At 35.5% G+C, this 24,960-nt stretch overlaps 1 protein-coding gene across 1 annotated transcript in view; it reads right to left on the minus strand.

The window, feature by feature from the left end:
• PHF14 (PHD finger protein 14) overlaps positions 1 to 24,960 on the minus strand; it is a 173,149-nt gene that overhangs the window by 21,170 nt on the left and 127,019 nt on the right. The window contains 1 exon segment of the mRNA XM_074863630.1: positions 13,600 to 13,713. Within this exon segment, the coding sequence (XP_074719731.1) occupies positions 13,600 to 13,713 (114 nt within the window).

The raw sequence follows: 24,960 nt of genomic DNA on the forward strand, positions 1-24,960 counted from the left end.
AAGCTCGCTGCTGAAATGATTTAGATATTCTTTTCCTTTCACACAGTATCAGTATAAAGCTTTTCTTTGCAGGCAATGAATTATAGTTGACACTTCAAACCTATTCTATCAGTATCTTCTAGTTCAGAAAAATGAGAAAACATAAATATTTATTCTATATATACAGAAGAGACACAGGACTCTGATAAAAATGATCCATTACGGAATGATGAATAATTGTTACATGTGTCACACTTAGAACAGCAAAGGGCGAAAAAATTTGCCACTTTTTAATATGAGGATCTGAGGTTATTGTGTAAATAAAAATGCAGTCATTTTATCATATTGAGCTGATAAGTGTTTAAGCCCAGTGATTTCTGATGACATTCACTTCATGACTACATGGATGATGAAGCTGCTTGATACAGATCCTTGGTCTGATTTGATAAAGTCTATTAATGATGTGCTTTAACAGTGGAAAAAGTATTTATGCGAACAGCCTTCCATTTTCCCACTTTATATGTGCAATACTTCTCTATCTTAAGTTTACCAATTAATAAGAATAGAAATTCATTTGTTCCATTATGCAATCTGTTTACTGTCTTCAATCCTCTTTCTATTACTAACTTAAGTTTCTGTATTATGTAGAGAAGTAGAGGCTATTATAACCTGCTGCATAATAAACTCTGTAGAATAAAAACCAGTGAAATTTCCAAATATTTGAAACAATATTATGTCTTATTATTAGTCTTTCTTTTTAAAAAAAGAAAACCTCTCCTATTAAGTGCAAATCTTAGTCAAAATGTAGCAAACAGAACTAATACAACTTGATTTTTTAAAATTTTTTATCCACATCATTTTGTTTTATACTAGAAATGGAAGCTCTCCAAGGTAAGGATCATTTTTTTTTCTATTCAGTGCTTTTAACCATACAGCCTTGACTGCAAAATTGAAATGTATTCACAATGCAGACTATAGAGTTAAAAATAAATGCTCAAAATGACAAGCTCTTGGGGTAAGACTGCCATGCTAAAAGTATAACATATAATTGCACAGAATTATTTGCTAATTGTGTTATGGGAGCTTCACAGACTGTAATATAAAGACCCCTTGCTTATTAAATTCAAATTAAAATGCATATTGATTTAAATGAAAATCAACTAGAATTAATTCAGTAAATAAAAATCAGGAAGTTCTAAAGTCATAATACTCTTGAAAAATTGGCTAAGCCGTCTTCCAAATGTGCTACATTTGTATTAAACAGTGAACTATAAAACACAATTCATAGATGCTAACTTAGCAGGAAAAAACCCAAAACTGAAACCACACCACATATGCAATATTGCATCTGAAAATTTTTAATCTTTGAGAGTATTTCTCGGCTTCACCACTCTACCCAGACACTGTCAAGTTAACTTTTGGCATAAAGAAATAAAGAGCTGCACTGGGTAACAACAAATGTTTATCCAGTCCAGTTTCTTGTCATCTTCTATGGCCACAGGCAGATGCCCAGGGAAGACTGCAAGATGAAGGCTAGAACAAATCAAATTTATCCCTATTAGTTTCCCAAATTTAATGTTATTTACTAAATTCAATAACCTTTGAGATAAAGAAATTTCACCCAAAATACCTTGTATCGTAGGAAGAATTTAGAAAACTTAGACTTTAGGAATAGTAATATTATTTTAAAGAACACTATAAATTGTTCCACCTTTCAATCTCAAACAGAGTAATTCAAACAAAAGTTTATTTTCCAATTTTCTCTAAGTGTTCAGTGTTTCTACATGAGACCTTGAGGCAGGGATGGAGGCATCAAATGTATTTCCCTCCATGGCATAACGAGAGATCTCTCACAGTGTCACGCTTGTGGTGAAGAAGGAACTTTACTCAGTCTTACAGGAACAGGGGTTGGGTTTGGGTTTTGTAAGTTTTTAAGGTGCTTCCCCTTTTTGAATAACTTGGTGCCTCTGCAGACAGTGAAAGCTTTCTCAAGTAACAACATGACTCCAAAACTGGGTTATTTTCACTTTGCTGCTTATCAGGCTATAATATGAACAATGGTGACTTTTGGGTTATCTACAGGCTCTGAAAGACACTGCATCATTTTTGCCTCTATCCCCATTTCAAATAACACCCTTGAAACTATAAAGAGGCTGTTAAAACAAGCAACATTTTGCAGAAACAAACATCTAAAATTTTGCACAGCGTGCACACACACACAAATTATATTCTATGGGTGACTCCATTTTTAAATGCTGACTTACTGAGATCTTTTTCCCAGAGCTAACTATATACATAAAGACTGTCAAAAAATGAGAATAAAAATAAGCATCTAAAATGCAGAAAAAATTCTCTGCTCCTTTCTTTATGTCCTTTACATGCTTCCTGCTTTTCATATCTTCTCTTCCATTTTCAGATTCAGAGCTACATTAGAATACATATGCCCTTATTCTTGAATTTGTGTTTAATTTTCTACACTTCCCTGAGAAGATATTTTCTAAATGTATGTCTTTATCCTCCTAAACTATGGATATTTATCTTCATAATACCCATCCTATGTGACCAATATTAGATTAACTGAGTTTACCTACAGTTTGCCTACATGCAAAAAGTCTATTGAAAATTTGAGAAAAATGGAGTCAAGTACAATCAAAGGTTTGGAAAACGTATGTTAAAGTGGAAGACTAGTAGCTCACAGTCCGTAAAGGCTTATACAGTGAAAAGAAAATCCAAACCAAATCTGTCTCTGATCTAGCTGACAAAGAAGGAAACTGAACTAAAACAAATCCAGACTAGAAATTAAACTAATATTTAACACTGGAGCTCATTAGCACATGAAGTAAATTAATATTTATATATATGGAGTGAACCTAAACTCCATATAATTTGAAATGGTTTTAATGAAGATGGATACCTTTTTTGCAAAAATATGCTTTTATCCACATGAAATTTAGAAGTACTATGGCATATACTACATAATAAATGAAACTATCTGATAATAACCTCTTCTTCTGGCCCTCTGATCTATGAATTTTAGAGAACAAAACCTATCTACTGATTAATAAAACTGAAATTATCACTAATATTTAACACACTAAAAAAACCCCCTCAACTAACCAAGGATACAGGGAACACTCCTATTGTCATTCACTTGTACAGATTTAAGGCAACTTTCTATACTGACTGCTCATTTTGGAATTTTGGTTGTAAATCTACCCCAAATTAGAACTTACTACTTAAATTTACTCTGCTTTTGGAGAGAGGATGCTCAGGTTAGAGTCTTAGATTTGAACATGGTTCTCTATAACTTGTGAATCCAAACCAATAGTGACAGATTTCCAACAAGCAAGGTGTGGCCAGACCTCTGTGCACTAATACTCTGAAAAGGTTTCTTCCAATAAAGGTCACAAAAAAAGTCACAATGATACAAGCACACGTATACCACTTCTTGTGCCTTCCAATGACTGCAGTTCTTGATTGTAAATCAGAGTCTAAATTTTGTGTAACTAATCACCTGTCTGAAAATCTTAGAAGTAGTAATTGATCCTAATTTGCAGAAAGAAGAGCAGGATTTTCATCACTTACAACATTAAGCAGTAGCTCTTAATTTTAGTCAATCTCCTGAACAACCCAAATATGACAAGCCTACTCTTGTGGGCTAAACTGAGCGGAGAGTTGTAAAATGAGGAAAAAAGTGCTCCTTTTGAGTGGATAAATACAGAAGAACTGGTCAATACACTAATGCCAGAAACATCAACATGTATTTTGAGAGTTATTTTAATTTAATTTCTCTAGAGCACTGAAATCACAATGCAGTCTCACTGTCAGTCCTGGACTATTTAACTGCAGGCTGCCACTGAAGAGGGAGGTTGTGGTCCACAGCTATGTATTCCCTCCACCCCCTGTGGATGTCACCCCATGGTCTGCCAGAAGAGCCCACTGACCCAGCTCACGCATCTTTTGGTCCAACAAGACCAGCAGGCAGGCTGTGGGAATAGACAGCCCTTTCAGCAGCAGCGGGGGCTTGGGCTGGTGTAAACTGGCTGAGGACTTGCTCTGCTGGCCACTGAACTGCAGAGCATCTCCAGACCCTTGTCTTAGCCAGCAGTGTCCCCTAGGTTAAAGCCTACTCTGAGTGCCCTGAAAAGCCCCCTGCAAGCATCTTTTGCAGTGAACAATGGCACAATCTATGGAGGTTTAGACAAATAATTTTATCCAGCTAAATTGTGCAGTAGGCATATCTCCACCTCTTTTGTGTATATGGAGAATATAGAATAATACCAAAGCAGTCCTTACGAGAGGACACAAAGGTATCTTTATTGACAGAAGGCGTGTGTACTAATTTCCTGTGCTGACTTCTATCAATTTAAACAACAATCTTACCAGAGCAAAATACATCAGGACTGGATAAGGGAGAACCAACTTCCCAAAGATACCACTCCTCATCCAGTTTAAGTCTCTTTGAATTTAACTGGGTTTTTTTCTGTATTTTCATTAACGTTTGCACAGTTTCTAAAGCCCATAACTATAGCATAGAATATATAGTTCTGGGTATCTCAGGTAATCTAGAGGTTCTGTGAGACTAAGATAGCCGAGTAGCCACTTTTAAAAAATAAAAAATTAATTATAGGAAAACTGTTCACTTAAGAAGAATTCATCAGGTCAATGAGGGCTATGAAAGATAATGGTATGTGTTAATCTACTTCATAGTCTTCAGAAAATACATACTTGTCGTCAACAAATTTAGTTTTAATTTACTGTTAATTAGGGTAGATTATATATGACTCAAAAAATTCACATTAATAGTAGAAAGAGCTATTCTAATAAATAACATCACTGATCCTATTGTATTAAAATATTTAGGTAATATGAACTCTTTCAATGTCTAAATTTCTGCTTAATAGTGAGAGAAATTTACAGAAACAATAGTTTGATGAAGCAGCATTGCGACACTACTGGGATTGAACTGCAGTTCAGAGATAACCCTGAAACAACTGGATAGGGAAAAATCTATATAACCTACGTTATTAATGACTACTGACTGACCTCTGCTTATCTTCACTACCTTAAAGATGACATTGAAATTTTCAACTCTGCTCAAGCTTCATTATCTGAAATCTAGACTATAATAACTTTAAAGGGTTCTGATGATATTTTCAACCTGTCATATTAAAATAAACCAGAAAATTTCTGACATTATATATCACCTAGAAAAAGGATCATTGCTCTGTTCACATAGTGCAATGTGAAGTCTAATATTTACACTGCATACAATGACAAGAGAATGTATTTGCTTAATTTTTCATTCAAATATTACAGATAAGAGAGAAGATAACAAATCCCTTGAAAAAGAAAGAAAAAAGAACACAAAGAGTGTGTGCATAACATATTGAAGAGTTACGTTTACTTTCCTCCAGAAAAGAATTTCCATTGTGTACCACACATGCCACAGAGCAAATGACAACAGTGGCTTACGTGACATCGTACCATGCCATCACATGAGTATCTCAAAACAATCCAGTCATAGCTAACCAGATAGTGCACACAGGTACTCTGAAGTCCACTGACATCAGTACAGCTATCAAAATATACAGCATGTGGGAAAAAACCTTCAGCTTGTACAACTTGCTGCTATTTTCCCACTGAAAGCTTGCTTAATTCTAATTTTTCATTCAATTTTCCACTTTCTTCCTCTAGCCAAAAAAAAAAAAAAAATTATGATTTAAAGCATGTTGTTTAAGCTGAAATCAAAGCTGCTCTTTCTTCTTAGAATATAACTGGTTGTTTAACACTCTATAACACTTTAAAGTGGCCAAATATAACCACATGTTCATTTCAAATTGAATTTACAAAAATTAAAACTAATTTATTTTGTGAGCAAGGTGTTAAAGAAAAACAATATGTCTTATTAAATGTACAGTAGCTGTAATTTAATTGTTTCTTCTGAACCCATCCATTTTAAAGAATGTTTCAGAATTTCTTTTTAAATAAAAAGAAGCTAGTATCATTCAAGGAAAGATTTTCTTTTTTTTCTTTGAAGGAACGAAATTCCAACTTATCTGTATTCAGAATATGAATACAAATTTGTACACAAGTGATTCTAAATGCCATTGGCTTCCCGTCTTCAATGCTGCTATTTTTCCAGAGAATGTATCCACAGATCAATGAGCCTTTCATGTGATCTGGAAATGCCAAAGAATAATACCTCAGGGAAAATACTGTTTTCACTTGAGTAAAAATACTCCTTTTTACATCAGAAAGAAAGCATGAAATCCTAAAATCACTGAGGATGCCATCCAGAAAATCTATATATCTAGGGAAAAAAATTAGTAGAGAACTAATAATTGTTCAGACAAATTCATTTCAAACTAAAGCCATGGCAAAATTAATGGATCTCACAGATTAATAAACTGCTCATTTGGCAGCATTTACTGTGGCACATTTGTGCATGTTTCACCTTTTTTCCCTTACTTTTTATTAATTATGGCTACTTGGAATTGATGATCTTCAGAGTACACATCAGTGCATATCAAGATTGATGAACACACCCCAGATGTTGGAGTCATGTGGAGGGTCTGTCCATGCACAGCATCTGTGCTGTAACCCTGTACGTTTTCCTGCAGTGAACTTGCAGGCACTCCTGACAACAGAAATGCAGCTGAGGGAGGAAATTCCAGGACCGTCTCTCCCTTCCCCTCCATCACTGCCTGAGAAAGACATTCTTATGCTGACGTGCGAGTATGTACTTTTGACTGGGTACTGCTTGCTGCCCTGTGCTGTCTTTCAATCCTTCCCCTTTTCTCTCCCCGAAAGGAGAGCCTGATACCAGATTATAACCCTTATCTAACTTTTATAGTGTGCTTTTCTCTGTAGTCCATGTGTAGACAGTGGTGTCAATTTCTGAATTCAATTATTTGGGTATTGGGGAAAAATACCACAACAGTTATTTTCTAAATTTCTAGCACACTTTTTTTATTGCTTTTAGAAACATGTCTGAATGTCAGGCCGTAAGAGGGAATACTGCAGGGATTCTTAGCTTTTGACATGTTTAATTGCCTCTGCTTTGGTTATTACACAATAGATATTTTCGTCATCTAAATATAATGTATCTTTGTAAAATCCTTTAAAATATTATTTCAAACCAATGAATGCCATTTTCTATTTGCCTTTAATTTCCTCTCAATAGTAAGTTCATCAGAGTGTAACAATTAATTAACTTAATTAAGCTAACTTAATTATGTTCTTTCATAGGTCAATATGTAGAGCTACTCAGATTAATAGCAGAGCTTGTAAAGTTAATCTTCTTGTATAATGCAAATGATGCCAAGTCATGTATTAAATACCTTCCTGAGTAATAGATGATATAGGACTGAATGTACTTTAAAGAAGGGCAGAGACTGTGAAAAGGTTAAATAAAGAAAAATGTCTTGGATTTGTGGAAATTTTAAACAGACCTAATTCATTTTTTAAATTAATAATGTTCTCCTAAGAGGAGCCCTCATTCCATAAGGCCATTTACAGCTTAAATAGACATAAATAAATTTTTACTTCAAACGCAGAACTGCATGACAGCATTTTCCAGCCATCTTGTGACCTTTATGTTTTGTTATTAAGAACATTACATAAAACAGTCATGTGAATAGATTAGACGGAAAATATGAATTCCTAACTCCAGAGCATTTCCATCCTGACTGTATTTCCCACTTTATTTTACAGAGGAATCACTTCAGTAGTCAAAGGTATTATGTTCTCTTCTCTGTTCATTATTAATTCACTTTTAACACAAATTAGACTCTAAGGCTTTTTAGGTATGTGGCTTAGCACTTTCGTTATGAAATATTAATGGGAACTACAGTAATCATAATAATTACTTGTAGAAGCATAAAAAGTAAAATCAAAGAAATCTCCTGAGTGCCAAATGATCTGAATAGGTCACTCAACTTCTCTGTTTTGATAAATAAGTATGATGGTTGGAACCCACACTCTGACACGAGGAGTTGGATTATGGGCCAAATCACCAAATTTCAGTCAAGTAACCAAATTTCAGTCTTCTCTAAAATGAATCTGACTTTGGTCCAGAAGATATTCTAAATGCATAGCAATTTCAGATCTATAATCTGTTGCAACTCTGTTGCCATTCAAAGAAAACAAAGAGAAGAGATCCAGTAAATCTTCTGTGAGGTTCTTTGAACAGGAGTATAAAGGAAAAGGCTCCAAAAGTGTGAAAACCATCATTGCTCAGAAGTTTTAAAACTAGAATAAAGTACAAAGAAATGCACCGGAGGGATCAATCTTATGTCAGCTAGGGGATGGATGACACAGGTGACGTAATATGTTTTCTTCTCTTGTTAAAGTATGCCATGTAGTATTTGTGATGTTGCACAAAATGAACATCCTAATCTCAAGTGTAGCAGCAGGTTCAGAGTACAAATCAACCTCTGTTATGAAATCACAGTCCTATAACTTCTGATATAAAGGGGGATTATTTATCTATGATACAGAATAACTAGTAAATTATCACTCATGATTTTTTCATCAGAAAACAGTCCATAGAGCATGGAAATTTCCAGTGACTTTTCTGAGCAGGAAAGCTCTTCAGAAGTTAAACAAAAAAATTTAGTGTTCAAGAGTAAAAATGCAGTCCAACCCATTCTATGCGTGGAACTGTATTTTTTTTTCAATTAACAGTGTGTCAGGAAGAACAACATATTTATAGCAAAAAGATGCAATTCTTATGTTAAATAAGCTCAAGCTAGCAGCTACACAGAACAGAGGGAAAATATTGTTATGCCTATGAAGTTTAGAAAAGAATGCACAGCCTTTTCACAAGCACAAGCATAAAAGCTTTGCATTTATACATATAGATAGATATACAAATGTATGTTTTCTCTAATATTTTCTTGTGTTCTCTAAGAGTGCAAATCATCCTTCTGCTTCTTGCCAGCGGTTACTCTACATGATAATGGAGTTATTTTCTCAAATAAAAGATGTTGGTGATGGAAATCCAGTTATTTAAGTCTTCTAATAATAGCAGATCAAGAAAATATCACACGAGCATCATTACAGGCTCTGCCATGGAATTACATTTTATTCAGTTCTTTCAGAACATGTTACATCATACTTTGCTTAAAAAGCAAACACCTCAGTGTAATAAAATAGCATAAGGACGAATTGGACGCTCTGCTGATGAAGTTTATAGCTTTGGTTTTTTTTACAAAAAAATCTTTTTGTACTAACTTGAAGCGGCAATGGGACTTGTTGGGAAAGATTTTATCCAGAGATCAAAGAAGGAAGATAACTCAAGAAACAAAAGATAGTATCAGCTGCCAATTGTATTAATATAAACTAAGAATCATTCCCTTTGTTCGTATATGAAATAATGCAGATGGCTGCCCCAGATTTTCCAAGAATAATGCAATGATTTTAACACTGAATTCTATAATCCTTTTAAGCTGCTTGTACTATACTTGTGACTAATGCCTATGACTTAAGTGTAGGACACATATTTTCCTATAAAACAAAACACTATACCTCAGCTGTGCTTTACTAATGGAAAAAAGTCTGTGCTCTATCCAGATAAACTGCAAGCACCAAATGTCTAATAGTTCAGAAACAGATTAATGGGTACCTATCTTATCTTTCTTTAGTTGAGAATCACACCACTTTGTACAGCTTTTATAGTTTTAATACTGTACTCAGAAAGCACCACAGATACATAAGCTACTCATGTTCATATGCTACCATCACACCATTAATATTTTACCCTAAAATACTCCGGAACATATATGTATGCTTTTTCATGGGGGTAAGTAGGAGGTTGGTCGGTTCTTTAACTCATTTTTTTTATCCAAAGGATAAAATGGCACAGCATTTCATCTGTATCTGTACTGCTCTGGCAATGCAGCCATTCAGAAAGAACAGCTTTGTTAACCTCTAGGCTTACACTATTAAAACATGATTAATTGATTTGCCACAGGATCAGCAAAGGAAATTAATATACATAACTCATGTATTTCTGTTGTACTTCTAATTAAAGAAGAGGATAAACTTACTCAGGTTTAAGGGAACTGTCAAAACTAGTCTCTTCTTACTTAGATAACCAACCACTGACACCACCACTCCCCGTGCATTAAAGTGCTGCTTATGAGAAATGGTATCAAGATACAGCCCACCCATCTTGCTCTTTAGCCACTACATGAAAAAGGGAAAGTGAAACTACTTTAACAACACTTTCTTCAATGCCAGTGTGTATTCATCTAAAAAAACTATATATTTACTCAAAATACTGTAACTGCCAGATGCACAATGAAAGCAACCACAGAAAGCAGAGTAAGGGTCACGAAATCTGATTCATCTGCCTTTTGATTTTATCACACCATTACAGTGTTCAAGCAAGTCTATTCATATATTTAAAATATTTTAAAAGCTCTGAATCTTAAGTAATTGACATGTCCAGAGAATTTTCTTTCATCAATTCATGGCAAAGAATGTGTGATATCAGAGACATAATTCAAAGTATTGTCTCAGGGCATGCTAACAATAATGCAGTTTTGAATTCTGAAGTGGTTGTGGGGACAAAATTTCTATTTTAAGCACTACTGCTGGAGGAAAACCACCAAAACTATATAATTTAGTATAACATTCTATGAAAAGCAGTGTTATTCTACAGTTTCGTAAGAAACTGCTAAGAAGGTCTAATGAAATGACACTGAAAGTAGGATGGCACACATCCGTCCCATTTGAAATGCATTTTTTTCTTTCAATTCCACTTTTCAATTCCAGTTTGTAAAAAAGACAATAAATATATACAATACTAACTCATCAATCACACAGGAAAATTCCTTATTTTCATATGGATACTAATTAAAATAATTCAAACATTCAAGTTATCTTTCTAACTTTAAACTGTTTGGTTATTTTACAACCAAAAGTGTTTTTGCACCTGAAATACACCAATGAATGAAACTTTCCTGAAACTTTCCTGAATCCTTCACAGGTACAAAAATTTCACAGGTATCTAAACAACTGACATGCTAAGTATTTCTGCAGTGGCTTTTGTCATATACCACATAGCTGAACACTGTCCTTATCCCCCGCAGAGTTAAATCTGATTTTAGAGCATGAAAAGAGGCTGGGAAGAAGGGAGGCAGTAAGAAGAGCAGATGCCATCCTGTCTTCCTGTTGAGTAGATCTCAGAATTGGACCATCATTTCTATTTCTACTAGGAGGAATGACTGGACAAGAAAAACAAAGCCTCATCTGAGTGATCAAATGACATTCCACAAAAAATTAAAGCTGATGACACAGTGAGTGTTAGATTCAGATGGCCTATCTAAGAGGAAAACAAATTGTAAGCAGGAAAAAAACTATGTTTTATACAAATTAATGTGGCGACTCATGGGATATTCCTTACTTTCTCTTACTAGAAGTTGTTTCTTCTCAGATTGGCAAGTCTGACGACTCTTTTTGAACATCAATTTCCATATCCTCCTAAACTCTCCTCCACCTTCCTGAAATCCTTAGGTGTCAGCCATTGTGCCTTCTTTAAACTTTTCCCCTATTTCTCTTTTCCATGGCTGCATTTGAGCTTTTCTTTAACTGCCTTCTCACCAATACTGATGGGTTCAATTCAGATGAGACAAATTATTATACAAATAATGCATCAGTTAGCAGCTGTAGATAATCCAAATATTAACTCATTAAGCAGATACTGAAAGAATATAAGGGAGTGATGTACCAGGAGACTTCAAATAAAATGAGGAATAAAAAAGGCATTAGTTGAAGCAAAGCTCTGCAAACACTTTTTTGGACCTGTTTTTTAGGGTGTAATTCATAAATGTTTGTTTACCATGCTGACTTACCCATGTGTAACTTAGATGGGTGGTTTCATGGTGGGTTCTGAATTTGGAAATTCAGCATACTGGTGCTCCCCTCTCAAGGTTCCCTGCAAATCCAACCACAAAACTCTTTCTGACTCACCTCTCTCTGTTTTTATATAAACTGCAGTAAATATGATTGGAGAAAGTCTCATTCCCTTATAAAACACACATAATACTTTATGACCCCACATTCAGTAAAACAGCTTCACCATAAACTATTACTGAGATATTTAGTAAAATTCAAAAGGTATATTTCCATCTTTCCATTCTCTGAAGTTTCCTCTCCCCCCCAGTTTAGTTAGTTTTTATTTCACAAAGGCATACTCATCTTCTTCTCAGTCGCCTTTTACTAACCACATTTCATTCCTCTTTCTGCAGCACTTTTCCTCTACTTTTATTTTTAAATATCATCTGTGCTCTCAATTTTAATTTCTCCAGTGGAATGAGATAAGTTGGCAAAGCTGAGATTTAAAAGGCAGAACCCATGGCCCTCACAGACTAGAGGTCCCTTTGCTATTCAAGAATATAAACAAAAGTAGTACTAAAATCTTACATTACTCTATCCTCATAACTGCTTAGATGTGATAACCTGACTTCCTATCTTAGAATACGTGGTGATGCTCCAAAATAAGTGAAGTACCTATTTGGTCTTAATCCAGAAGACACTCTTAAGAATTCTCCTGGCCCTGTACTGCGGACTTCCCTCTTCTTCAGACATATTGACAAGACTATCAGAGGAAAGGAGAAATTCAAGAAGGTATTTGATAATTAACTAAAGGTTGCACTAAACAACCAATAAATGGCACTGTATTTCCTATGGCTATTTCATATTCTACGGGGAAGATTATAGTCAAAAGAAATCTGAGAAAAAATCAGGAAAGACTAGTCTTTATATTACCTGGCACTTAGAATATCTTTAATAATAACTAAACTGTTTGAGGAAGCCAAGATTAATAACGTTAAGGCTAGTACAAATGAAGGATCTCCTTCTCACAGGAAGGGTTAATTTAAGTATAATAATTGTTCTCTGAAAGGATGATTGCCACCATAAAATAAGTTGTGAATCTGAATTCTGCAGACAACCTCTCCTCCAGCTATGATGTACTGTGACAAGTACGCATTGCAGGAACAGAAAAAACCCCAAGTCATTGGCTATTTTATGGAACTACCTTACAAGCCAGCACCTTTTCTTATAACAACAGGGAGTATGGACTTATGATCATACTACATCATTAGCATCTAGTATAATTTTTCTGGAAAACAAGGGCACAAAAAAATGCTCAGGATTAGCAAGGGTCTTTCCTTTGCACAATCCATCAGTTAGCTGTATTTAAATTTAGTGAAAGATGACAAAAGCTTTACATCTACCTATATACCTATGAACAGATTTTACTTCTGACTCTTTAGTGTCGTAAAGTTTAATTTGTCAGAATCTAACAGGACTCCTGTTACTGTCATGGCATGGAAGACAGGAACAAGAAAAAATATTTTCCCAATCACTGATAATAAGAAACAGTATTAAAAAGGTAGCTGATGGAACATATTTGGCTTATAGGTACTGTTAATCAAGGTCCTGAGATTCATTTTGGTCTTGCATGTTGTTGGTATGGGAGGATAAAATTGAGCTTTAGCTTTAAAAAGTCTCTGCTATGAGTAAAACAACACTAGGCATGAAAAACAGAGGCAAACGTGTATCCCCCAACAGTTAATCTTGAAAAAGAATAGACACAGAATGTCCTACCTCTTCTGGACGTTTCTGTGCCACCGATACCAGCTCTTCAGAGCTACTTCTTGAGGTAGAGGGTACCACATTACCTGGGGGCTCTGAGACCACCTCATTTGACGGCTCGGAGTCCTGAGGGCAACAGAGACAAATTGACCCCTCAGCAGCGTGTTGATGTGGCACGCCAAGAAAATGAGACTTCAGAGGAACTGTGCTCTAAGCACAGACAGAGAAATGAAAAATACTTGAGGTTTAAAACTCTACTCCTTTCACCCTGGGCAACTTCTTTTACCCCACAGGCAAAAACATCTGTCAGATATTTTCTCTTAAAATGGTAATACTTTCTTCACAAGAGCATTATAAGACTTATTAAATAGTTATATAGCATTTCAGAATTGTGAAGTTCTGAATAAGCATGCTTGTTTTGCCCATACCTACCCCTGCTCCTGAACTGCAAGGAAGGGAATATTACATTTTATCCCCTTATTCAAGATGGAGGTTCTTGCAAAACAGGTGGGACCATGCTAGAACAACCCCACACAAATGTATTTTATCAATCACTGCAAATCGATATAGCACACAACCTGGTAAAGTTAGAAAAGTTAGTAGAGTTGGATGTCTATTAGTAACTTTAACACTACAGTAAAAGAAATAAAATCAGAATTCTTAAGTAGTTTACATTCTACTTTCCAAGTTATCTTGACTTTGCAATGCAACATGACTAAATCAGTCAAAACAAAGACCACTTTAAGACCTTCACTGCTTCACAGGGTGGTTTTGATAACTGCATTGAGATATTTTATTACAGAGGGAAAAAAAAAAATCCATTAATCGGTACTACCTCTACTGTGGCTATTGTAATGCTCATTACAGAAGATATTTTAGATGTCATCGCTTAGCAAGCAGAATATGTGCTTTTGATTTATCACTTTCTCTCTACAGTCATTAATTGCAAGGAAATCAAGATTATACTTTTGGAAACTGCAAGCTGCAAAGCTCATTATTAACAACCTCTAAAAGTAAATTAAAATTTCATAATGAAAATATTCAGCATTTGCCTATAGCCCAATGTATGTTTGGACTGTTGGAAGGGAAAAAGTGAACACTGTGGTCCAACGCCTGTCACTGAATCATACGGAGAATCACAGGTAAGAATAGGTATTCTAAAAGAATTAATAAATGAAGGGGGTTGCTGGAGGCTAGAAAGTTGGAAAAAACTCTTTGGGCCTGGAGGGGGAATACTCTAGTATCTCTACTTCATATACCTGTTCAGGTGAATCCCTTTAAAAGAGCTTCTGAGCTTAAATATTTCAAATAAAGCTTTTTATGCCTTTCTCATTGCACCAGCTGTGACTTAGGAAAAGGATGTTCTGCCCCATTCTGTGGCTTACAACCTTAAGTTTAAGGTGTGGTATGAGGAAGACATTTTAGGAAAAATGATTTTTCAGCAATGACTAAAGAATACTCTTGATTAAAATGCTAACAATGAAGTCCCAACTCCCATTGCATTGAACTGTTTTATGGGCATAAGCACTGGATCTGTGGAAGAAGGAAAAATGAGATACCTTGGTAGAGCTACCATCCCAAATAATTCCATGACAGGAATAATAAAACACTATTTTTCATCTCAGTTCCTCAAAAGAATATCAGTACCATGGCTAAACACAGTGAACTACAAGGAAAAACATCTTAGCATTCTGATAATAAAAGTCTGTTTTTCCTCTGTACAAAAGATCCATGCTCTATATGCCATCAAATTAAACTTTGCATCATGTTCATCCTGACAGCTCGCTGTTTTCCCTAGCAGATCTGGACTTGCACAGGCAAACATCCTCTCCCTCAAAGGCCACCTCAATTTGGTTTCCAGTAAACTATAATGATGAGATTATCTCTTTTTGTTGACCCAATTAGCCATGAACTGATCCTGAGTACAGAACAGTACTGTTTTTTTCTCTACTTAATAACTGGAAAGTTAAATCATCACCATGCAATTTATCAGCTCAATATGTTTCCAGAAGTTCTTCTGCGCTACTTACAAAAACAAAAGTAACAACCACATCTGCTGGAAGAAAATTGCGTACTTGTCTGATGTCTTTGGTTCAGTGATTTCTCTCCTTGAATTCTGCCTGTCTTTTGTGTCTGAACAAACTTTCATTATGTTGCTATTACCTGTGGCCAGATAATAGTAGCAAGATTTTTTTTGTTACTTATGATTTTTGAAAGTAATAAACAATGGTTTTCAAAAATGTCTGAGCAACTGCAGTTTGGTAAACATACATTTCTGTTTCATTCCTCTTGCCTCAACAGGACTAGCATGTCACGGATTCTCTTCCCCCATCAAGTCTCTAATATCTTCTTTCCAAGCAGCTTGGTTATCCTTCTCAATAGTTTTCTTAAGAACCAGCTAACTAATATAATACTTTAATTTTTAAGGAGATGGATGGAAATCAAATTTACTTTATTATTCAGAAACCAAGCCGAGAAAAGGTGTCTCCTCTTCCAGTTACTGTGGTTTTATTATTTCTTTTCACACTGCTGTTACTCCTTAGAAAAACTGTATAGAGCCTGAACATACGTAAGAAAGGCAATCTATGCTGCTCTGAACTAGTCTGGCAACATATGAAGTACAGCTTTCAGAAAGAAAAACATTCAGTAAGTGTAATAAGATCCTTTCATGTAAGGTACAATGATAAAAATGCTGCAAGGTGCAAGTGAGAACTTTCATAAAGCTTCTTCTCAGTGTGTTATAAGTACATGGCCAAATAAGCCACAGTTCTGGCAACAAATCCTGGCACTTTGACTTGTATTTAGCAAACAAAACAACCTGAAAAATATTGGCATTGTTTACTTATGTAAAGAAAAGCCAAGAATCTGTATCTCTGACCTGAAACAACATTTTTATTGAAGAACTGTTAAAACAAAAAATGTATTTAAAAAAATCAATAAAATTAGCTTCTTGTCCTTCCTAACTATTTTGCATATTGTAATATAGTGGAGTGACTTTGCAAAAAGTCACTTCTTTTTCAAGGCCTTGTATGATGAAAATCATGTCAATGGCACTTCTCATTGATCTGTGAGCATCAACTGTACCAGTGATGGACACAACTGATCATGGACATGTAACCTAGACAATAAGTAATTTGGTACACATCTTTTCTAGTGCTTAAGCCCTTCCATTTCATTAAAATATTGTATTTTCCAACCTACATATGAAAGCTCATATATCTGCATTTTCAAGTTGGATAGATCAAAGCATAGCTTTCTAATTGATCATGATATTTAATTATATTAATTAAAAAATTATGGGAGAAGACTAAGCGGTACTTCCAGTTTCCCGAAAATACAGAAATTCTTTATCAAAATATAAGTGCATCATAAACAAACAAATTCAGAATGCTCAGTAATCACATTTTTCCTGCAAAATACTGATTTTGATCAAAGCTCCTCAGCACATGAACCCTCCTGGACTTATGAAACCTTGAAGAGGAAACATGAAATGTATAAACATTCTACAGTGTTTATGCAAGACAGCCCTGCTTTGAACTATGTCTCTTTTCATATGACCTAAATGTTCATGCAGTTTAAGATACCACAACAGCACTGGCTTGAATCAATAACAGTTCTGCAAAAAACAACAGTATTTGAGTTACATGTTGACACAAATACGTATCAAATCAGACATTCTAGTCCTGGGATGGAACTTGCTTACTAGTCTTGGCACCAGTCAGAACCTTCTTTGCAGCAGACACAAAAGTGTAGCTGGTTAAATTCTGAGTCTTGGACCTTCAGCATTTTTTATATTCAGGACAGCAGAGATCAAAGTTAACAAAGACTGGTAGGAGGTGAGAAATCAAAGCTGCATCCAACTGTAGCACCTCCTTCAAAGCATTCAGTTCTTTTCTCCCCTTCATCCCATTTGGCATATTTGCTATTTGCACCTATTGTAACAGAAGCAAACAGTGTGCTTTTAGTTTTGTCCTTTTCTGTGCAGAAGTATCATTGATATGGTACACTGAAAAATCAATAGCGCATATAGAACAGATGTGGATTTCATTTGTGAGCTACATAGAAGTGATAGATTTTGGAGGAAAATAGTTGCATGCTATGCTGACATTGTGGCTGAATTTGAGGACGTGACTATTTTTACTTTTTATTTTTTAAAAACCAGACCATTAAATACAAGATCAATACACACGTACAGGTAAGTATTGTATATGTAAATAAGATACAGATATGTATGTACAGACATGTATATTCATAGGGAATGTTCACAGTGAACATGATGGTAACAAAATACTGTATTTGTTTATTAGTCTATGTTACCATCAGCACAGATGTTGACTCATACGAAATAGAAACTCTATGCAGCTTCTGATTTAAAGAAAATGGAGAACTGATGTATATAAAAAAGTATGCATAAAATACTCTGCTAGAAAACATAAGAAATTGCATTTTAAACAAGATGATGGAAAAACTGTCTTACAGTGGTATTTATACCAGCCAAGCATCCACTGTTTTTTCTGCCATTTCTACTTTAAAATAAAACTAAAAAAAAATTTGAAACAAATCAACCCAGAAACCCACAAACCCGTTACAGATGATTTCAAGCTGACAGGTCTGAATGTATTATGTTAACTCTGCATCGGTTTTCATATATCAACCTTTACCTTGGTCCAGTTGAAAATTACCCAAGTCATAAATTAGCTTTAAACAAGTTTTGAATCAGCCTGGAACTAGTTTTCAAATTAAAGAGCCGTCAGTATATTACATGGTACTGTCATTTTATTACCCCAATCAATTCTGTGTGGCCTGAGGTAGAAAGAAAATGGATGCTGTCTTCATTTGCAAAGGGTTTATCTCTCACACCAGGCTCTGAAAACATGACTGCAGTAATGAATTTGAAGCCAAAGTTACCAACGAAGACTTTTAACAGTAGTAAAGTAGAAATATTTGTCCCTCTTTAGACTTACAAAAAGGGTTAAAAAAAAGCCCTTTCTGAAACATGAACCCAGCTTCTTGAGGCTGAAGGACTGTGGGAAGAAATTAGCACATTTCTGTTGAAGTGCTCAAGTGCTTGTAGCCTCACAGAGTATCATTTCAGTGCTGCACAGGAAGAACCTTCCTGGGTCAGACTGAAGGTGCCTCTCTAGCCCAGACTGCAGAGCGTCCCTCATTCAGAGAACAGACCGCTCCTACCTGTCCTTACCCATCTTATACCCCAGGGGCACACTTCGAAAGTATTCACGTCTTACCAGAATTTGGTAAAATCTAGTGATGATGAGATATCTATAGTTCTCCACAGTTCACAGGTGGCCAAAGTAAATCCCCAGGAGAAATGTAGAGTTTATCTCAATCTACTTAAACGTGAGATCACTCTGCCATTCCTAGGATTTTACCCCTAGTTAATAAGGTAAGAACATGGGCTTTAAAGTCACGCTCCACAGCTATTAAATTTCCCTCCCTCTTTCTATTCTGCCTTTGTCACTCTCCTCATGCCGATTTTATTTAACATCTGACAATCTCCTCTCTTCCTCTGCCCTCTCCAAAGATAGGAAATTACAAATGCAACCTTTAACGTACATGTGCTAACCTCCTACGCTGCCAGTCACAGAGACAACACCATTGTTCTGTCCTTGGATCTTTTTTCTCTCTCTTGAGAAGGGGACGATGACTTCTGTGTTTATACACTATTAACACAACAGGGTCTCATTCTCAGATGACTCTGAAACTTCCTCAGTTCAGGTAATAAACCTTAACCTAGCTCTAAAACCTCAGCTTTCTTTCAAAGACAGAAATAAAAGAAAAACTTTTTATACTTCTCTGTTTTCCAAATACGGAAACTTAATTACATTCTTTAGCCTCGCACCATTTTTTTTTTCTTCAAACACACTGTGCAATATGAAGGAACTAATAAAGTTAAAAGAAGTTTCCAATAAATACCCATCTGTTTCAATTTATTATCCCTCTATCCTTCAGCAAACTACAGCACTGACAAAGCAAGCTTGCATCTTTGAAATCGACCTACATTTCCAAGTGTCAAAGGGTGACTTCCTGCTCTTACAGTTTTAAAATAAGGATGCTACCATTGCTAATAGTTTACTAGAAGTGTGAAAGGAAACAGGGTCATGTGTTTTCTCCGGATGCCTTCATCAAATGAAAAAAAAAAAATTACATATATTTAAAGCTAGAAAGAGCACTCTCAAAATAATGCTTTTCATATTTATTCTTCCAACTTTATCACATGCAAATAGAAACAGCAAACAGGAGAACATTTTACCATTTGGAGGTATTATCATTCACTGACCTCTGGAACCTGAATTAGTTTCCCCTTTCTAACTCACGTATTTTCTACGTTTCCATTACTCAATGTACTAATTCTACTCCTCTTTGGACTGAATTCTCCACCCTTCAAATCAAACTCGCATAGATTGTTGTATCTCCCTTTTACTTTTTCATCATTAGTTATTTCCCAACACTCAGAAGTTGTTTTTTTAGCTACCCTTCCAATGGCTGCTTTTTCTGACCCCAGAATTCTCTGAACTGTATTGAAAATAAATTCTTAAAAAACTGTAATTAATAAAACCACATCAGAATACAAAAACTGGAATTAAACTTTAAAACACAGATTCACCACATGAATCTCATACGGATAATGCAAAGGAATACAACTTTCCTGTTATTGTTATGGATTAAAGCCACTGATCACAGGTACAGTATGGCTCAAACTATTGGCAAAAATTTTCTGTATGAACATGAACATCATCACCAGAAATTTTTAGAATTTCTTCAATAAAGGGAAAAAGCCAATCTTTTTTGTGCTAAATCTCCTATGTTTTGCATAATTTGGTAATTACCTGATGCACCAGAGCAACAGAATTTATATGAATATACTTTTGCAGGATATTAATATACTGGCAAGACCGCTGTACTATGCCATTATCACTGCATGTAAGAGTAACTCAATACTTTTTCCTTTTTTTGTCCACACCACTTTCTTCCTATATATTGTTTTGCCATTTTTTCTTATTATGAATTAGGTTACAGGCATATACAATAGCCTAGAAAGCTATTTTTGTCTTTATATTTTATGGAGTTTTAAAAATCATTTTATGGAGTTCTAAAAGTTCTTTAAGACAATACACACGTTATTTATTCCTGCTGGATCAGGACATTTCATCTTCCCTGTGTCTGTTTTGTACCGCTCTGATCCCTGTGATCCTTCCCCCCCATCTAAAAAAACAAAAAAACAACCAAAAGTTGCAAAACAAATTCTCAAACACATCATAACATCTATGGCCACAGTAAGTGAGGCACTTACTGTGTAGCTGTATGTATGTTGTACATAACTGCAATTGCTGACTTCAACATATTTACAGAATGATAAGGGCACCTCACACCTAAATTTAAAATGACTTTCTAAACAACAAATGTACAAAGACAGCAGCCATTATGTGTGGAAGGCAGCATTGCAGCTACAACTGCTCCATTAGTAAGGCTACATTTGGGTCTGCAGTTGTCTGTTTATTTAAGCAATTTTTTTTCCCTTCAGAAATTATCAGGGGCAGACCACAGCAATCCATCCATACTGTCTCTCTACAAGATAGCTTCAGTCCATCTGTATTATTTTTAAAATCATATTTAAATTGCCCCAAACTTTCCATGCTCTTGGATTGCTGAGGCAGTGACAACTTGGGAGTAAGGTACAGCAGCAAACTTACTTCCCACCTCTCAGGGTCAAGCTGCATATTCACACAATCTATGGTCAAAGCAGTTTGCTTTACTCCACTTCAGCAGCTTGGGAGAAAGCATACACAAAATTTGCTTGTAATACTTGGCTAATACTTAACTTGAACTAGAAGATTGAGCACTTGAGAAGATCTTTGCTCCAAAAAGCAGCTGCTTTATTCTAACAAAAATAGAATGTAGCTCAGAAAAGGCTTTCTTTCAAGCACACAATCTTCAGATATTATGCATCAGCATGCAGAGTGTGTCTGTCAGATGTTGGAACAAAGCTTTAAATTGTACCATCTAACTTAATTCTCAAGACAGGGTCAGCACATTCATATGGTTGTTGGTTTTTTTTACCCTTTAAGAAGTCCTTTAAGTAATATTTATTTAGCTCTTTACATCTTCATCAGCGCTGATTCTTGCTTTTCAACTCCTTGAAGTCCAGATTTTCCCAACATAATGCAAAACAGAGTGATATTAAAATGTGTGATCGCCAAAAGCATCACAAAATTGTCAAAGGCTACTTATTAAATCAAGACTGCTTTTCATCTCTCCCCACTTCCAGAATTTTTTTCCATTAACAAGATAAAATAAAGGGATTGCACAGTATACAATTTTTTTTTCAGTTTAAGTTTATTATGCAAGTTTTAGAGCTCCCTAAACTTTCCATATGAGGAAAGGCTGAGAGAACTGGGTTTGTTCAGCCTTGAGAAGAGAAGGCTTAGGGGAGACCTCATCACCATGTTCCAGTATTTAAAGGGTGGCTACAAAAAAGATGGAGACTCCCTTTTCACAAGGAGGCACATGGAAAAATGGTGTAATGGGCACAAGTTACTCCTGGGGAGATTCTGATTGGACACAAGAGGAAAATTTTTCACCATGAGAACAATCAGCCACTGGAATAATCTGCCCAGGAAGTGGTGGATTTCCCAGTATTCAGATTCGGCTGGACAGGGTGCTCTGCCGTCTTGTCTAGACAGTGCTTTTGCCAAGAAAGGTTGGAACAGGTGATTCTTGAGGTCCCTTCCAACCTGGTATTGTATGATTCTATGATATATGGCACCCACTTATCTGCCTGTGCTTCAGACATTTTCTATAAATGCGCTACCCTGCTCTGGGAGAAGGCTGTGTGCCCTCATCTTTCCATTTTGCCACAGCCCTATTTCTTAATTCTCCCCTATGTGTTTCTGTGTATTCTTCCAAATGGAATTCTCTCATTCTTATGAATGTGTGTGTGCTCACACTTCCCTTTCTACACCAAGGGAGCTTCTTGCAGTCCCATTATTTTTTCCCATCCTGCTTTTCTCTTTCTCCCTCTCTCTCTTCTTAAAAAGTACCACTGTTTATTTTCAACTAATAAAGCAGAAAAATAAAACATTAATTCAAGGTTGTAAAAATATTTTAAAATAACGAATCTATCTACAGAAAAGCTTTCTATAAAAATGTTTCTTATATCCTCCGTTTCAGATCTCTTTAACATCTGAATGTGCAAAATTAAAAAAAATCTCTTGAAAATCCTTTACAAAGATTCAAATAAATGTTAGGAACACTATTTTGTGGATGCCCCTGACTTATTTATTCAAGCTAGTCACTAGAGTAATTAAGAGAAAATTTCCATATAACTTTATACTGCTAAATAGAGAAGCATACTCTTATTAATATAAAGTAGCCAGCTAAAACAAAAGGCTATTTTATTCCGTCAAACTGAGCTAAATTGACAAAGGGCTGTTTATTAAAAAGAAAATGAACAGCACAGTTGACACAGTTTAAGATGTGACATTAATCAGCCATCTTTTGCTGAGCCCACAGGAACTGAAAGGTCACAACTAGCACCGCTGTTTTAAAGCATCCTCAGAAAGTCCTGGAAATTCCTCATTCTTCCCTAATTAAGAACTCTGAAAACGGTACATGGAATGATGAGGCTAAATTCACTTGAAATGTTGACTTTACTGCCTTGTTTTAGGAGGCATGAATATTTTCCCCATGTTGGTTTTTTTTGTTTCTAAAAATTACATCTACCAGACAAAATTCGCTTTTATGTTTCTCATCTCATAGTAGAAAACACACACCAAGTCCCTTACTTTTAAATATAGTCGCTTAACAACACTGTAGATGAGATTCTTTCAGTTAAAAGCATATGCATACAGAGCTTATACAAACATGGAAATGATAAAATCTTATACCCTAACAGTATATATCCGTGTGTTAATTTTTAGACTTTCAATCTTGAGACTACCGATATGCGAACGCCACGAATTCTCTTATCAAAGTAGGAATGAAATAACTTTTGTAGTCAACTAAACTAAGCCACAAATATACCTTTGATACAGCAAATACAAGAGTGGTTTATACCACTAACTATTGCGGTAAGACAGGAACAGTTGTGCAGAGCAAAGCAGTCAGTGTTGAGGATCAGCCAGACGTGCTATACATGTTTCAAAGATACGACTAGTTTGGTCACAGAGATGGCATGCCCATTAGCAGTCAGAACACATCCTCAGCTTTAGTGTCCCTTGACAGGAACCCGGTTTGCAGACTCTTGAGACCACTCTGTAATGTGAACCAATGCGACAGACTCAAAGCCTTACTTTTAGACAATGGTTTGATTGATGACCTAAATTAATTAGTGAACACATTCAAGCATCATGGGGAAGATCCTGGTTCACTTCCCTCTTCTTCTTCTTAAGAGGGTTCAAAATCACATTTCCCAAGGGATTGCTTAAGCCATCTTACTATTCTTTAGCTGAAGCAGGTTGCTTTGCATGGAAGAATGAGTTTCTGGGTAAGATGATTCATTGTATACTAACCAGGGTACTTGAGAAAGGGTACAAATTGTCTTCTGAATATTTTACTATTTTATATCAAGGACCTTTTCAGTCTCTGTCTATGCTGTACCCAGAAAGGACATAAACAACAATAGGTCTATAGGTCATTCCAGTGAGAGAATTAATAACAGATTAATAAATCACATCTCCCGAATCTCAAACTTTTTGTATTTTCTCAGAGTTACCTTTCAAATATAAGATTCTTGAAGCTATCCTTACATGAATGCAGACATCTTATAAAAACCTTCAAAAAGTTCCTTACCACCAGCAGTTTTTAAAAAATTATTTAGAATATCGTTTTGATCTGAAGTTCCTCTGCCTTCTGCAATACTTTCAACCTATAACAAGCAGTGGAGACATTAGGCACCAGAAGAAAACGGTAAGACAAACTGCACATTCAATTAATACACAATACACTTGCAAATATTGGTACCTGGTATGTATCCTTATTTATTGCACAGGATGCGTTACACATTTAATATTCATTGTCAATGACTGTATCAATTTGCTGACACCCTTCTATTTGCAAAAATAAAAATGTGAAGTGGTTAACCCACTCTTAAGTACACTTGTGTGTACCTTTCACAAATACTCAGTTGTCTTGCTATTTCCTTTTTGACACTTCTTTTCTTTGGCTATTTATACCACATCTAAAAGGACACCATCTGTCCTTCAGTCTTCATGGAATTAGTAGCTAGAAGAAATCTTGATATCTACAGATTCCAAGACCTTTCATATATGACATCTTCTGGTACTGTTTGACAGAGCTGAAGTACAGTTAAGACTTTGCAAACCTGCCCAAAGGTGTTTCAAACCACTGAACCAG

Source organism: Strix uralensis, chromosome 1, assembly GCF_047716275.1.
Source record: "Strix uralensis isolate ZFMK-TIS-50842 chromosome 1, bStrUra1, whole genome shotgun sequence".
Classification (NCBI taxonomy): Eukaryota; Metazoa; Chordata; class Aves; order Strigiformes; family Strigidae; genus Strix; species Strix uralensis.